Source organism: Nomascus leucogenys, chromosome 3, assembly GCF_006542625.1.
Source record: "Nomascus leucogenys isolate Asia chromosome 3, Asia_NLE_v1, whole genome shotgun sequence".
Lineage (NCBI taxonomy): Eukaryota > Metazoa > Chordata > Mammalia > Primates > Hylobatidae > Nomascus > Nomascus leucogenys.
This window is the reverse complement of record NC_044383.1, coordinates 119,590,900-119,607,447: the sequence shown is the minus strand read 5'-3', so window position 1 is coordinate 119,607,447 and position 16,548 is coordinate 119,590,900. Positions and strand designations below refer to the sequence as shown.

General features: G+C 35.2%; 1 protein-coding gene across 8 annotated transcripts in view; it reads right to left on the bottom strand.

The window, feature by feature from the left end:
• The window catches only part of EYA4 (EYA transcriptional coactivator and phosphatase 4), a 286,653-nt gene that overhangs the window by 47,019 nt on the left and 223,086 nt on the right, over nucleotides 1-16,548 (bottom strand). For 5 of the 8 annotated variants that reach the window (XM_012506148.2, XM_003255733.3, XM_030809704.1 and 2 more), the window contains 4 exons: nucleotides 15,676-15,755; nucleotides 11,320-11,485; nucleotides 1,627-1,763; nucleotides 104-187 (listed from right to left, as the gene is read on the bottom strand). In XM_012506148.2, coding sequence (XP_012361602.1) covers nucleotides 104-187; nucleotides 1,627-1,763; nucleotides 11,320-11,485; nucleotides 15,676-15,755 — 467 coding nt within the window. Of the gene's footprint in view, nucleotides 1-103; nucleotides 188-1,626; nucleotides 1,764-11,301; nucleotides 11,486-15,675; nucleotides 15,756-16,548 lie in introns of all 8 variants that reach the window. The other 3 variants (XM_012506149.1, XM_030809705.1, XM_004087653.3) reach the window with 1 other exon arrangement.

Genomic DNA, 16,548 nt, shown 5'->3' with positions numbered 1-16,548 from the left:
ACTGCAATAAAAAAAACACTTAAAAGCATTTTTAAATGGCCCTTGATTTTAAACACAAAAAATTTAACAAGATTTCTTGGAGTAATGTTTCTTGATTTCTTACCTTGCCATACTTCTGTGCATAAGACCCGGTGAGCAGTGAGTGAAAAACAATGATGGTTTCATCCAAATCCCAGACAAACACACGCTGAAGACAAAAAATAAATATCAGAAAATTAAGAAGTCCAAGGAAACAGAAATCTCTTTACAAGCAGAAAATGTCTCCCTTCCTAGAGATCATCTTGATATCATTTAATAGAAAATAATACTATTTTTTTTGTTTTCCAAATTTGCCAAATCTAACTTCTATAAAGCCTCAGGAGCAGGAATTATACAAATTATAAGCTTAAGAGTCAGATGTCCTCGCTTGAATAAATTAATCCATACATTTACTTGTAGTTAACACCAAAAAGAGATACATTCAGACTTTATGACAGAAGCATGCTTGAAACTCTACATATTTTAAAGTTTTATACCTTAGGGATTCATAAACTTTTACAGTTTCTGCAAAGAATTAGATTTTAAAGAAATATTTAAAAGAATCAATGAGTAACCGCTAAACAGAATTGTCAAGTATGGATCCTGGGGTCATATTAGGCCAGCAGATATGTTGGCCTTCCTGGAGTTTTGAAGGATTTCAAATTATGAATTAACATTTGAAAACGAGGCAACTGCCCACAAACTTCAGCGTTTTGACTGTAGCACAGCAACTAGAAGTTGTGGCCAGGCTGGCTGCCATTCCTACATGGCAGTGACAGGCAGGTCCCTGAGAATGGGCCTGCACTCTGAGCTCCTCACAGTCTGCTGGGCAACTCAGCCCGGTCACTCATTTATATCACCTGTCAAGTTCTTGAGGCGATGTGAACTTGTTGCTGTTGTTCAAGAAAAGGAAGTTATCTCTTATAAAGAATCACAATGTCTGTCACTTGATTTTACTAAATCTGGAAGTTCAATTTTTTTCTTAACTGAAGTATGTGGTATGTAAGAAGTAACATATTATGGTTAAGAATAGTTTCCACTGATGTTTTATAATAAAAATCAACCCTGCTTAGTACAGATATATCTCAAAAGAACTCATAAATAGAAAAATGACATATAGTGAAATTGTCAGATATACAAATTTTAACATATATTATTAAGTGATTGAAACTTGTCCTACTTTTAGAAGATGAATTTTTCTTTCTATACAAATTATTTTCATCTTTTTAAACTTAATGACCCATTTGGACATCTTCCATTACTTTAGTGCTATCAAATACAGTGCTACACAGAAAAGGACCCCACAAACAATGGCTATAGTTTTAAAATTTGTCGGTGCCAATTTAGATCAAAACTTGCAATTATTTCAGGCCAATAATCTGTAAATCAAGATCATTTTTATACTGTTATTTGTTTTTAATTTTAATAATATAATGGATGGAATCTCAAAATTCAGAGTTGTAAAATGCCTATCACAAAGTAGGTCCATTCAATTCATGATATATCTTGTTTTTGAAATTTGAAACATAATGGAACTGTAAGATAGAGAATGTATCATTAGGTAAAATAAAGCGTCATACTACAATCTTTAAGAATGAGTAGGCATACCTCCAGGTCACTATCAGGAGGCGGAGAGGGATTATTTTTCCGGCCTCTTCCTCTGGACTTTGACCCAGAACTCCTACAGGTTCTCTCATCAAGATCTTTGATGGGTGTGGAGGGACTCTGCATGGTATCGAACTCTCCTATAGACAACATGACTTATGTCAAGAATAGCACTTCATTTTTAGATCAAGTATGAGTCTTCATTATTAATTATCTTAACAAATTCCTATATAATAGAAACCTCCTTATGGCAAAAAAGAGATTTATAATCCCAAGCACACACAAGTCAGTCAGAACTTTTGTAGTTTACACAAACTCCTACTAGTTTTAATCTATGTGATCTGTTAAACTTGAATGTCTTTTCTACACCATGTGTCTTCAACTTCCTGTCTATACCTTCACTTACATATTTATCTCCATTTAGATATGTCCTCACCTCCTTTTTTGTCACAGTTCAGAGAATGAGATGTCTTCTTCTGGATCAATTCCATCCCTTCACCTGCAAACCTGACTTCCAACCCCACCTCCTAGGAAGTCACGCTTCATTAGTCAAACCCTCTCTCATCTTCTCTTCCACCTCTCCCATTTCTTGGGGTCACTGAGAAGTTAAAAAGTCCTTCCCTCTGACCTGGAATTTCCATCTAGATACTATTTGCTTCCATTTTCTCTTTTAAATAAAACTTCTTAGAACAGTGCATACTAGTGCTATATGACAGAAATACCATGTGAGCCACAAATGTGATCTTATATAAAATTTTAAACTTTTTATCAGCTATGTTAAAAAAAGTAAAAAGAGATACGTAAAATTAGTATTACTTCTATGTTAATTGCCCCAATATATCCATGTTATCATATCAGTATGTAATCAATCAATGTGTTAATTGACTCAATATATTCATGTTATATCAGTATGTAATCAATATAAAATTATCAATGATACGTTTTACATTTTCTTTTTCATACTAAGTCTTTGAAATGTTGTGCAGTGTTCTATGCTTATAGTGGATCTCAATCTACACTAGCAACATGACAAGTGCTCAAGAGTCATGTGTGGCCAGTGGCTGCAGCACTGGACAGCACATCTGTCCCCACTTATTGATATCCAATTTATCATAATCTAGCTTCAGTTCCCCAAAATGCGATAAAAATACTCCTGCTAATAGTCCCCAGAAATCATCTTGTTGACAAATGCAATAGACAGACTCAGTCCTTGTCTTCCAGGATCTCTGCTGCGTGTGATTCTCTTAAACAGCACCTCCTCGAAACTATTATTTGACAGCTGATACCTTGCACTCTCTTAGTTCTAGAATCACTCCAATCAGTCCTTCTCCATCTGGAAAACATGGACTCCTGTACTTCTCCCATTCCTTATGAGCTAGTATGTCAGAATTCCATCCTCTGATCACTGTCTTCATTCCACACAATCTGGGGGATTTAACTCTCTCATGTGTTAATGACCCTCTCTGTGATGACTCATACATAAACCTATACCTCCAACCAGGCCATATCCTAAGTTTCAGACTTTAATTCAGCTTCAGAATCTAATTGACTTCTGTATGTCCCATAGATATCTAAAACTCTGAAATGATTAAAGCTTGTGAGAAACTATCTTAGGAGGTAGAGAGTACTTAGTAGCAAACCTGTAGGAGCAACTGTTAAGCTAAACTGAGGCAACTGTGAGATACAGTATAACAAGCTGAAGAGTCAGAACTACTATATGAGTACAAGCATTTTATTCAATCTCTCTGAATCTCAGTTTCATAGCAGCTTTCTGGATTATTGAGGGATAAATCTGATTTATATTTAATTTGATTTAAATTATATGTATAAAGTGAAAATTTCCAAGACAGAAGGCAAACCACATTAAATTTAAATTACATGATTTTCAAACAAAAAGATATTATGGCTATCATTTTTTATCATTAAATTGAAAAATTAAAATAAAACAATTCTGAGGAAAACCAAGCAGTTATTAATCTAAATAAACAAATCTGACCAAACTAGGCATCACTTTTTCTGAGAAATAGTAATTTTTACATGGGTAACCTCTTCACATTTTCTTTGGGAAACACTGTGCATGTCAGCACATGATCAAAAAAATATGCCTGTGCTCCAAATATTATTTGCACTTAAAATATTGCCAGCATAGTTCATTTCATGGGTCTACGTTATCAGCTGGGTGACAGTAGATAGCATAGTAATAAGGTTTTTAAGTTATGGGGTTGAATATAGCCTTGTCTTACAGTAAATCATGTTTCACCTTATCTTAGGCATTAAATTAGTCTTTAGATGTCTGAACATACACCAACTTCTAAATAAAATCACAAAAAAGTTCCATTTTTAATTATTTTTGAAAAAGAATTTTCCTAAGGTTACTATATCCCACAAACCAAATGTCTGCTTTCAAATAAAATGGTGATTAAAATTAACCCTCACTTATTAAGCATGCATTTAAAAAACATTTTGGATGACATTCCATAAAATTTCTCCTTATAGTCATTATAGATCAATTTTCAGGTGTTAACTAATAAGACAACTTTGTTCTTGCCACAGTGCAAGAGCTGAAAGGACAAAAACTTGAGGAACCCCAGTCATGGGTGGTTGTAGGCTGAGTCCATAAAGGAGGAGTTTAGCAGGAATAACTCTGCTATTCAAATGAACTGGGATCCAGCAGCCGTCACAGCAAAGGGGTGAAAAGAGCAGAAGAGGAAAGAGAAAAGACTGTGGTTATAGGACGTATCTGGGTTTCAGTAAACCTAAGACTTTATTCCCATTGATGCTTTTCAAATTACTGAAGGATATTAAAAGGGCTCTAAGAATTTGGATAAAATATGGGCAGAAGTGTTTTGATGGGGATAAAGACAGCCTTTTTAGAAAACTATGAAGGGTAACTCTACATTTATTCACCCCTTAGTACATGACATGCACTGTTCTTTAAAAATTTTTTTTATTGAAATATGTGTTTGGCTTCATTCACTGCTGTGAGATAATCCATATTCTAGCCTGGGATAGCAGTTGTCCTTTCCTTAATGTGGCTACAACTTCTTCATGTATATATATTACACTGTATCCATTCTGTTGATGGACATTTGGGTTATTCACAATTTTAGGCTACTATGAATAAAGCTGCTATATACATTCTTGCCCATGTCTTTGTGGATATAAGCTCTTAATTCTTCTTGGGTATGTATACCTGGCAATGAGATTCCTGGGTCAGAGGGAAGGCATATGTTCATCTTTAACAGACACTGACCTTTTTCCAGTGTATTACTCTCTTTCCAGTGTATTAATGACCATGCTAACCCATTGCTCATTTTTATTAATTTAAAGACAGTATTAATTTACTCTCTTACCACAATGAGATTTTCAGTTGTTCCACATCCTTGTCAATACTTGATATTGTTAGTGTTTTTTATTTTCATCATTTTGGGTGTGTGATGGTATCTCACTGTGGTTTTAATTAGAATTTTCTTGATGAGTAATTATGAAGAATACTTTTTCATGTTTCTTGCTCATTTGATATCTTCTTTTTAATGAAGTAACTGTTAAATCTTTTGCCCATTAAGAAAACTAGGCTGTTTGTCTTTTTATTATTGATTTGTCAAGGCTCTTTATTATCAAATATTATATATATTTATGTGTGTATATATATATGTGTGTGTGTGTGTGTGTGTGTGTGTCTGACTTAAACCTCACTCCAACCCGGTGAATTAGGTCCTTCATTATTGTCTTTTAATAATGGAGAAACTGGAGAAGTGGGAATTAATTTATCAAAATTAAATAGCTTGTATGATGCAACATTGGTATGACTGCAGAACTCCTGCTTTAACCATTTGGCTATACTTTCTCAGGCAAACAGCAATGGACTCTTCAGGTTACCAGAAGGTCAAACCTAGATCTGCTTCTACTTATAAAAGAGTCATATAACAACCTACTAGAGTGAGAGAAAATATTTGCAAACCATACATCTGATAAAGGGTTAATATCCAAAATACATAAGGAACTTAAACAACTCAATAGTAAAAAACAAATAACCCAAATAAAAAATGGGCAATGGGTTGGCATGGTCATCACTCAAAAGAAGGCATAAAAATGACAACAGGTGTATGAAAAATGCTCAACATGACTCATCATCAAAGAAATGCAAATTAAAACTACAATGAGATACCACCTCACACCTGTTAAAATGGCTATTATCTAAAAGAAGAAAGATAACAAGTGTAGGAGACGCTGTGGAGGACAGAAATCTTGCACACTGCTGGTGGGGGTGTAAAGTAGCACAGCCATTTAGTCCATTTTCACATCGCTATAAAGAACTACTCGAGACTGGGTAATTTACAAAGGAAAGAGGTTTAGCTGACTCAGTTCAGCACGGCTGAGGAAGCCTCAGGAAACTTACAATCATGGCAGAAGGGGAAGCGGAAGCAAGGCACCTTCTTCACAAGGCGGCAGGAAGGAGAAGGAAAGCAGAAGGAACTACCAAACATGTATAAAACTGTCAGATTTCATGAGAACTCACTCACTATCATGAGAACAGCATGGAGGAAACTGCCTGCATGATTCAATTACCTCCACCTGGTCTCTCACTTGACACACGGGTATTAGGAGGATTACCATTTAAGATGAGATTTTGGGTGGGGACACTGCCAAACCATATCAGCCATTATAAAAAACACTATGGAAGTTCCTAAAAACAGAACTACCATATGATCCAGCAATCACACTGCTGGGTATATATCAAAGGAAATGAAATCAGTACGTTGAAGAGATATCTGCACTTCCATGTTCATTGCAGCATTATTCACAAATAGCCAAGATATGGAGTCAACCTAAGTGTTCATCAATGGATAAATGGACAAAGGAAATGTGGTATATGTACATTATGGAATAATGTTTGGCCTTAAAAAAGAAAATCCTGTCATTTGAGACAACAAGGATGAACTTAGAGAACATTATGTTAAGTGAAATAAGCTAAGCACAGAAAGACAAATACTACATGACCTCATTTATATGTGGAGTGCAAAAAAGTTGAACTCATAGAAGAAGTGAGTAAAATGGTGGTTGCCAAGGGCTGTGAGGCTGGAGAGGGAGACTGGGGAGCTGTTGGTCAAAGGATATAAAACTTCAGCTAGACAAGAGGAGTAAGTTCAAGGTATGTATTGTACAACATGTTACTATATGTAATAACAATGTATTGTATTTCTAAAAATTGCTAAGAGAATAGATTTTCAGGGTTCTCACCACAAAATGATGAGCATGTGAGGTAATACATATGTTAATCAGCTCAATTTAGCCATTTCACAATGTATATGTATTTCAAAACAATGGGTTATACACAAAAATAGATACAATTTCTTTTTAAAAACTCAAACTCCTGGACTCAAGCAATCTTCTTGCCTCAGCCTCCAGAGTAGCTGAGATTACAGGTGCCCATCATTGCACCAATATATACACTTTATTATTTGTCAGTTAAACAATAAACTAAAACAAAAGTCACATGGGCATTATATAATTTCTGTGAGAGGGAGGGCCGAAGAATTCACTGAAGGAACTTCACAGAAGCAAAACAGCATGCCCTGCAGAGGCCATGCGATACATCTGAGCTCCTAGAGCAATCACCCAGGTGGAATTGTATTGACCTCTATTCCTTTTGAAGGTGCTATCCTTTCTTCTGATAAAGGGTAAAAACCAGGAACTTGAGTTCAACCAGTCATTAAACATTTGTTGACACTTTTTTTTTTTAAAAGGAGAAAGCTGTTAATTCCAGTGCCTCTGCCAAATTTCACTCAGGTAATTGCACAAGGGCATAGCAATGCCACAGGTAGGGAAAATGTAAATTGGCAGAGCAGTTGAATGTGGTCCTTTCTATCTAAATCCTCTTGTTAGTTTCCATTAGATGAGTTAGCACTTTGCTTCCCTTCCTTTCCTTACATAAAATACCATGAAGTTATCAAAAGGCTCTGTGTTCTGCCTAAGAAACTGGCTTCTTTTCAGAGAGTGAAATGATCTTACTCTATCCTTTACTTTTCTAGAGCCCTTGTTAGGTTCAATTAGCTAATGTATTGTAATGTTTGTCAAAGTCTCAGGGTAAAACATAACGTTGTTATACAAGACTAACTGTATTTGATTTTAAAGATGTTTAAAATATTTGAAAAGGAGGCGCTATAAAAATATTTCTCATCTTCATGTGCGAATCTGTCCTCAGACTTTCTTCATACAAATAAAAAATGTGATATACCCAATATAAATTTTACATTAAAGAAAGACCTTTAGAAAGATAATGAAGTAAAATATCTGCTCTTAATCAGCATGGTAGTGTTTCTTCAAATCCACTGTCAAACTACCTAATAAGGTAAATTAAATAATGGAATGCTATTTGCAATTTCCAAGTAACATCAGTCATTACAAAATTGCCCTAGGCTTTTCTTGACCCAATACTATACATGATTGAATAATTATCCTTTAATCAGTACAGTAATGAATAACTGCACCTTTTAAGTTTTGGATATTTAGATCCCACTTTATTTCATTAGGCTTATCTCTAAATCAGAACAACCAGCTGTCTCTTATTGAACATAAGGTATGTTTTCATTATAAAAGTAGAATTCAACAGTGACTGTTCTATGAAAAACTGTGGGTTTAATTTTAGGTTTCTGCTTTAAGTCCAAAATGCAGAACCAGTCAATGGGAAATACTTTTCTTGCCCTTGAACTAAATACATCAGATTCCATCAATAATAAAGAAAAATTCCATAGTTATAAACTTGTTTGCTTTTTGGCCATATGCCAGATCTGAAAAGGCAAAATTAAACTTAAAGCTACACTGACTGAAGGTCTGAGGTCACAGAATTCTTTAAAGATCCAGACGTGCGTTGTTATGATTTTGGTTGAGAGAATAATATAGTTATAAGTAGAATTAATTCCTTCTTTAAATTCAACAGACAGTCTAATAAAATCTGAAAATGATGTCAAACCATATTTCTTGACCTTAGCAACCAATGGAGGCCTGATGAAATTGCAGCATTCTGATAGTGAATGTCAGAATTCCATGTGAATGTGTCACATCCAAAGTCACACACTCAGAATATCTACCTGCCTGCATTTAATATATTTAATAGGAATAAAACAGCTATTTTCAATACTGATTATTCTAATAAGGAAAGTAACCATCTGTGTTTTTCCTGCAGAGAAGCTTTCTTGTGATTATACGGAAATTGGAGCAAAAGCAACATTTTACACAAAGCTCCACGTAGCATATACCGTATCTGAGTACACAAATGGGTTTCAATCTTGGTAGCTGTAGTCTAGCAAATTAAAAAAAACACCCTGTTGGTCTTGTTCATCATTCAGTCTCTGATATCTTGATAATTAAATACTTCTGTGGTTTCACCCTACCTTGTTTTCCCCACACATTCATCATTGAGAAAAACCTTCCACAGGGTGATAAGAGGTCGTCAAATATTTCCTTCCCTAAAGTATCTCCACTGCTTGTTAAGCAAGGATTCTGAAATCATTCATTCTTTGAATAAAAGTAAGATCCTTGATGCAACACAAGTATTGACCCAAAGAGGATCATGACAGATTTGGAACATATTATTTGGGCTGGGGCTAATGAGTAAGGTGCCTAGGGCACAAAATTTAAGGACTCCAAGAACAAGTTCCATCTTAAATTTTGTGCTCTGGGTGCTTCACTGACCTCACCCTAATCCTGGCCCTGCAAGAGGTACAGATACCCAGGGAGGCTAAGGCTAGCTGAAAAGCCAAAACAGAGAGCCCCAAAGGGACAAGGACCAGAAATTCAAAGGGGCTGTATGCCCACAGGTAGGAGGATATAAAAGGAAGATAAGGGGAAAGAAACTAAAATGTAGGGGCATCAAAGACAAGCTATATCTACTAAATAATTATTCCTTGGACCCACAGGTAAAGATTATATTCTGAATAGGGAACTAAAAATCATGAATGTTATCATTTCATCAATTCATGATATAAACATATCTTGGCTGTTGCTTAAAGTATCCGTTTCATTTCTACTTTATGTCCAAATTAGTTTACTTGTTAATATCCCTCATATGACCTACCATTTTCCCTTTCTCACTGTTGTAATTACTTGCTTGACATTTGTCTTGCTTGTCAAATTAAAGCTAAAGGTGTGCAAAGAGCTCATTTACTGCTGAAATATCAGTTTCTAGCACAGTGCTGATGCCTAATATGCACTCAATAAATAATCGTTTAATGGCATTGAGTCATCTTGGCCCCACTAGTCCAGTTAGAAAGAGTTTACACTATTGTGACCATGTTTCCTTATTTTCCCTCCCATCCAAAGCTGAATAAAAAAGAAGTAGAGATGAATTTGGATCTGGCAAATAACTGAAGGCAGAAAAATATACTTGAACAAATTAATGATATTTTAAAAATTTCTTAACCTCATTTTTCTTAGTGACTTTTGAGAGTTCTTTATATATTTATATAATTCCTTTATCAGTATCTGTATTATAAATATTTTCTCCAAATCTATAGCTTGTCTTTTTATTCTAATAGTGTCTTTTAAGGAGCAAAAGTTCTTTACAGTTTTTTGAAATCTAATTTTATCTGTTATTTTCTTGTATGAATTGTGTTTTAAATGTCATATCTATAAAATCTTTATGTAGCCCAGGGTCACAAAGATTTCCAACATTTTTTTCTTCTAGAAGTTTTATAGTTTTAGCTTTTCAGATGTAGGCTTACAATCCATTTTGAGTTAATTTTTGTATATAAGTTGAGATCCTTTCCTCTTTTGCATATAGATGTCCAATTGTTCTAGCACCATTTGTTGAAAAAAACTATTCATTCTCCACTCAATTGCCTTTGTATCTTGATTCAAAAATCCGTTTTCTAGCATATATATCCATCTGTTTCTGGACTCTCCATTGTGTTTCATTGCTCTATGTGTCTATCCTTTTGCACTCTCTTGATTACTGTACATTATAAGTCTTTAAATCAGGTAATCTGAGTCTTCTAACTTTGTTCTTATTTTTAAAAATAGTTTTGACCATTCTAATTCATCCACCTTTCCTTGTGATTTTAGAGTCATCTCAATAATTTACCCAAAAAGTCCTGGAACTTTTCTTAGGATTATGCTGAGTCTCTGTTACATTTGCTTTTAACTTTAAATACTTCAGCTGTGTCAAATTATGTGTAGCAAATGAAATTCGAATACTGCAAGTTTCAGATAATGAAACACACAATGGATTTTAAATACACACTGATCACACAAAGATACTAAACTCCCTACCACTGATTCGACAAATCCCAGGAATGTAGGAAATGTTCACTGGCTAGAGCTACTGACAACTTACAAAGGTGAAGGGCTTATGCAGTCTCTTTAGCATAAAGAAAATAATATCAGTCACACTCAAGGAAGATAATATTACAACTTTGTTGCAAGTTCTTCACAAATGAATAATGAGTCTGGCAAAAGCTCCATATTCATATGTACACCATCATTTAGAGATTAAAATCGCCTATCTGTCCCATATCTAAAAGAAGGATCTTCTGAAATGCCAGAAGAGCCTCATCTTACACAGTCACGCTAACACAGATTAAACATCAGCACAATTATCTGGGAGCTTTCAGCCATGTTTTTGGAATGTCCACTTTTTCCATTTTATTAGATATTGCAAAACATATAAAAGTATTTCACCTGGGTGAAGATCTGTACCTGGTTGGTTAGTCAGTCCTGGGAGAGATTCCTGCAACTGGTAAGTAGAGGTTGAAGAGGGTGTGCCATCAGCTGTGTTATTTGATGTCATATATGCTCCATACGTTGATGCTGAATAATACTGTGCATACTGGTTTTGGCCAAAGGCTGTATAGGATGGATAATCCTGAAACAATAATTGAGATGTGTGTGTTTGAAAGAGAAATTACTCTTTAATACTCTCCAAAGAAAACCAGTCATTATGGTAATTGAAAGATTAGTACTCAGCCCCATTTGTTTCTGAGTCCACAGCTTTGAGGTGACCCTAATGAGCAGAGACTACTTTGTGGGCATTTCTTACAAGCATATAGTAGTGACATACCCTATTGTTTTGGCAAACCAGGTCCAGTATACAAATTTTAATGTGATTAAAGTTAGCATATGCTTCACTTTGCTCCTGATAATTACTTATTCAAGGATTTACATCATCAGGACCTACGTGTTTGAAGAGGAAAGAAGGAGACGGAATCAGCTCATATTCACAAAATCAGTTCTTACACATCTTCTAACATCACCAGCAAGGAGTTGGGGCTGCCCCTCCTAGACTCCACAGAGACCTCAGTCTGCATTTTTGTTCCTTTCTGGGCTACCACTGATAATTCTGTTTTCTTGGCAGGAGGTAAAAAGTAAATAAATGAAGATGAATATTATTATTATTTTTTTTACCCAGCCTCTCACAAACTATATGCCACCCGAGGCCTTGACTTAAAAGTCTTTAGTGAACTTTTCAATTATTTAGTTTCCCTCCTTTGTTACAGAGAAAAATGAAAGCACTGAATCAACACCCCTGACCTGCTTTTTATTTAAAAATTTTAAGAACTCCAGGACTGTTGTGGGGTGGGGGGAGGGGGAGGGACAGCATTAGGAGATATACCTAATGCTAAATGAGGAGTTAATGGGTGCAGCACACCAACATGGCACATGTATACATATGTAACAAACCTGCACATCGTGCACATGTACCCTAAAACTAAAAGTATAATAATAATAAAATTAAAAACAAATTTAAGAACCTTAAAATGATTCAAAATCCCTTTACATAGTAGGATGATGAGTAAGGATTTGTTGTGATAATTGGCATTTAATATATCTAGCATATATCAGCCCAAAATGTTATCAGTGATGACAAATCCTTGGTCATCACTGATAGCATTAAGATCCCCTGATGAAATGTGTTCCAAAGGAAACAAAGCTCTACATTTGATGTGGTTTCCAAAAAATAAAAGAAATAATCTTTATAAGTAAATATATATATCATCATAAAGGATTAATATGGCAGAAAACTAAAATTCTATTAGTCTGAAAATTTCAAGATCCAATGTTTCCCACTACTGTAACTTGTGAGCCAAGAACAAAAACCTCATCGTATTTAAACGAAGTTCCTAGCAATATCTCTCAGAGTAAAACAGTGGTAGCAAACATTTACATAGTGCTTACACTGTATCAAAGCACTGTTCTAAGGGCTCAGATATATTTATGCATTTAATCCTCATAATCTCTTATGTGGTCTTAATACTATATTCATTTTACATTGAAGGGGACTAAGGCACAGAGTGGTTAAGTGATTTGCACAAGGTCACACAGCTAGTAAGTTTCAGAGCTAGAATTTGAACCCAGAGTGCCTAAGTCAAACATCTGTGCTGAAGCTCTCTGTTAGGCTACTAATTCCTGCAGAAGAGGATGAGGTTACATACTGGAAAGGTCCAGGCTATTCCCCAGTGGGGAATATAATGTCTTTTCATATTCAAACATATCTCAAAGATCTCACTTTCTTTTCATTTCCACTGTCGCCCCCTTGTCCAAACTACCTTTTCTTCCTGTTGCAGGCAGTGTATTCATTTTTAAATTTATCACCTCGTTTCCATTTCTGACCTTCTCCAAAGACCTTGGTGGCAGAGTTATCTTCTCAAAACATAAATTAAATGATATAATTTTCTTGCTCAAAATCCTATCATAGCCTCCCACTGGGCTTGGAATAGAATCCAAATTCCTTATTGTAAACCACCAGGTCTTATGTGAGTGGGCCCCCGCTTATCTCTGCAAATGTGTTTCCCCACTTACCCCTCATGCACTAACTAAACTCCAGCCTTTTTTTTTTTAAAGTTCAGTGACACACCAAGTTTTCCACCATCGGGGATTTGGTACACTCTGCTTTCTTTGCCTGAAACACCACTGCCCTCCTTCTTCACCTAACTCTTAGAAGTCTTGGCCTAAATGTGGTTTCCATAGAAAAGCCTTATATAAAACCTCCCCTATTCAAAATTATACTTCAGTTGATGTTTTAGCAGGCCCTGTTCTCTTTCTAATTCTGTATTTATTTGTGTGTTTACTGGTTTATTGTCTGTTTGTCCCAGTAGGCTGTAAGCTCCATGAGGCAGGAATCAGATCTCATCTACTCCAGCCCCACCTTCGTGTGCCCCAGTATACAGACCAATTCCTAACACTTTATGGGCACTCAATAGGTATTAGCCAAAACAACAAACTGGTGCTCAGGCCATGGTCCCAAATACAGATTACATTTTACATTGGGATCCACTATATTTAAATCTTCACAGAGAATCTGATCTGTTTTATGATGAACTCTTTTTAAATAAATGTTCTTTTCCTTTACAAATCTTTTCTTAATCCTCCGAAATAGAGGCAGAGCAGTTTTTCCTTTGTAGTACAACTCTGCCTAGTGTATATTTCTGTTATTATATTCACTATATCCCACCCTCTGTCCATCTTATTTTCATATTTGTTTCTTTCGGAGGACTAAATCCTTCTAAAGAGCAGGGAACAATGAGTTACTCGTTTTGAATCTTCAATCCCTAGCCAAAAATCTAACATATAGGAAGTGCTCAATAAATGCTTGCTGGACCAATAAATAAATGCATAAAATCAAGTTACAAAAAAAAATCTCAGTTTTAAAAAATAAAATGTATACACTGGCTCTGATGCTTAGTTGTTTTTTTTTTTTTTTTTTTTTTTTTTTTTGAGACGGAGTCTCGCTCTGTCGCCAGGCTGGAGTGCAGTGGTGCAATCTCGGCTCACTGCAAGCTCCGCCTCCCTGGTTCACACCATTCTCCTGCCTCAGCCTCTCCGAGTAGCTGGGACTACAGGCACCCGCCACCACGCCCGGCTAATTTTTTGTATTTTTTAGTAGAGACGGGGTTTCACCGTGGTCTCGATATCCTGACCTCATGATCCGCCCACCTCGGCCTCCCAAAGTGCTGGGATTACAAGCGTGAGCCACTGCGCCCGGCCTGATGATTAGTTTTAAGACATCATTTTCCTAATGCTAAATTACACCATTTAATCCTATCAAAAATATTACTATTACACACGATTTTAATGACCAAAACTTCTTTTCTGCCTTTTGTGATATCAATAAAACTAAAATAAAGCAATTGATAAAATTCCTTCATTAAATCTAAAAAGTAAGCACTTGTACAGTAACTTACATTTTAGAATATATAAATGTCTAGCAATTATACTAAAGTAAAATAGTGTATTGCCAGACAAGAAGTCAGCCACTCTTCAATCTAAACTACTTTGAATGTGGCTGAAAATCAAAAAATAAGGACAAAAGATTTGGAAGTGTCAACATATATCACGAATTCATCTCACCCTGAGCTGATTCACTCATTCAGAGACATTCACTCTTGCTTCATGCATAATTCTAACATGCTAGATTTAAAAACTCATAAAAATATTAAGAAAACATAATTAGAAGGAAGACTAAAGACTACCAGAGGCAGGCACAGTGACAAAAGCAAAAAGTTGCAGCTGTCAGGAAAGTGGGAATCAAACATTTATTAAAAGTATTCATAAAACTCAAAAATAGAAAAATTATTTAAAAGCCAACAATAGTGTTTGAAGCATTTCGTTTAGTAACAAAGGACACTTTTTAGGACTGAAAATACTATATAGTCTGTAGTATAATCCTATAACTGATTTTAGTCAATTAATATTGATTAAACCAATTAATATTCATTATAATAACTGCTTTATCAAGAAAAATAAAATTGTTCTTAGTATATTTTAAGATAACAAAATATCCAATACATTTTGTAATTCCATGCCAAATGATTAAAACAACTACAGCATAAATATTTAAAGCACAAACCTTTAGCAATCAAAAAATCTAAAATAGCCAGAATAATGCATATTCCAAGAATTCTAGATAGCTAACTTTTTACTATCCTGAAATGCTATCATAATCTTTAAATAAAGAAACCTTATTCTGGGAGAGTACGCACATATATGGCAACCTGAGAGTACTCTTCAAAAATCTGAAATACATATAAAAAGCATAAACACAAAAAGCTACTATACCTGTTGTGAACCACTGAAATTCGTTGAATTGGAAACTGAATTATTTGCATAAATAGTAGATGATGGTGCAAAACTAGAACCTAGAGGTAAAAAACAAATTGCATTTTAAAAGTATTCCTTGGAAAATGATAAAAATATTTCACTTTGCAGAATTCTGTGAGAGAAACACTTTGAAATTTGTCGTGAAGACAGTGAAATTTGAAGTTGAGACATTTATACAGAAAATAGGCTTAGCTCTCTCCCTTTTGTAACAGCTGGTAAACCCTTTCCTACTGAATCTGTTGAGCTAAACAGAAGCACATGGCAACAGTCTTCATAAGGAGTGAGGCCAACATTCAAGGGTTAAGAGACTAGAAGTGCAGGGGTATGCAAAGGATAAAATCTTACACAGACTAAGACCGCCTCCAGGAAACTACTGGAATTTTCAAATCATATCAACTGCATTTACATACAAAAAATCACTTGAGTTCAACATTTGTACAGGGTTTTTAGTGTGGGAAATACACATACAGAACCCCATTTAGCAACTCCTTGTACTTTTGTTCCCTTTGTCTTTTCTTTAGAACAAAAATAGCTGTGAATTAGGGTTCAGACTCAAGGGAGAATTGTTTATGCTACACAAATCTAGGGTTTGAGGGCCTTCTAAAACTTTACTACAAGGTCTGAAATTTAATGATTTCTCAAATCAGGGCAAAAACAAGTGAGCTGCCAATTATAGGTTTCCAAAAAAAAGTCCTTATGGAATGTGCTTGTCAAGAAGTAAAATGAAAGGCTATTGAGGTAGCTGATTACTTGTTTTATCAATGTGTTTTGACTAGCAATGTATTATGTAATCAGTGCCACTGACCTGACCTGGAATAGCCAATATGAAAG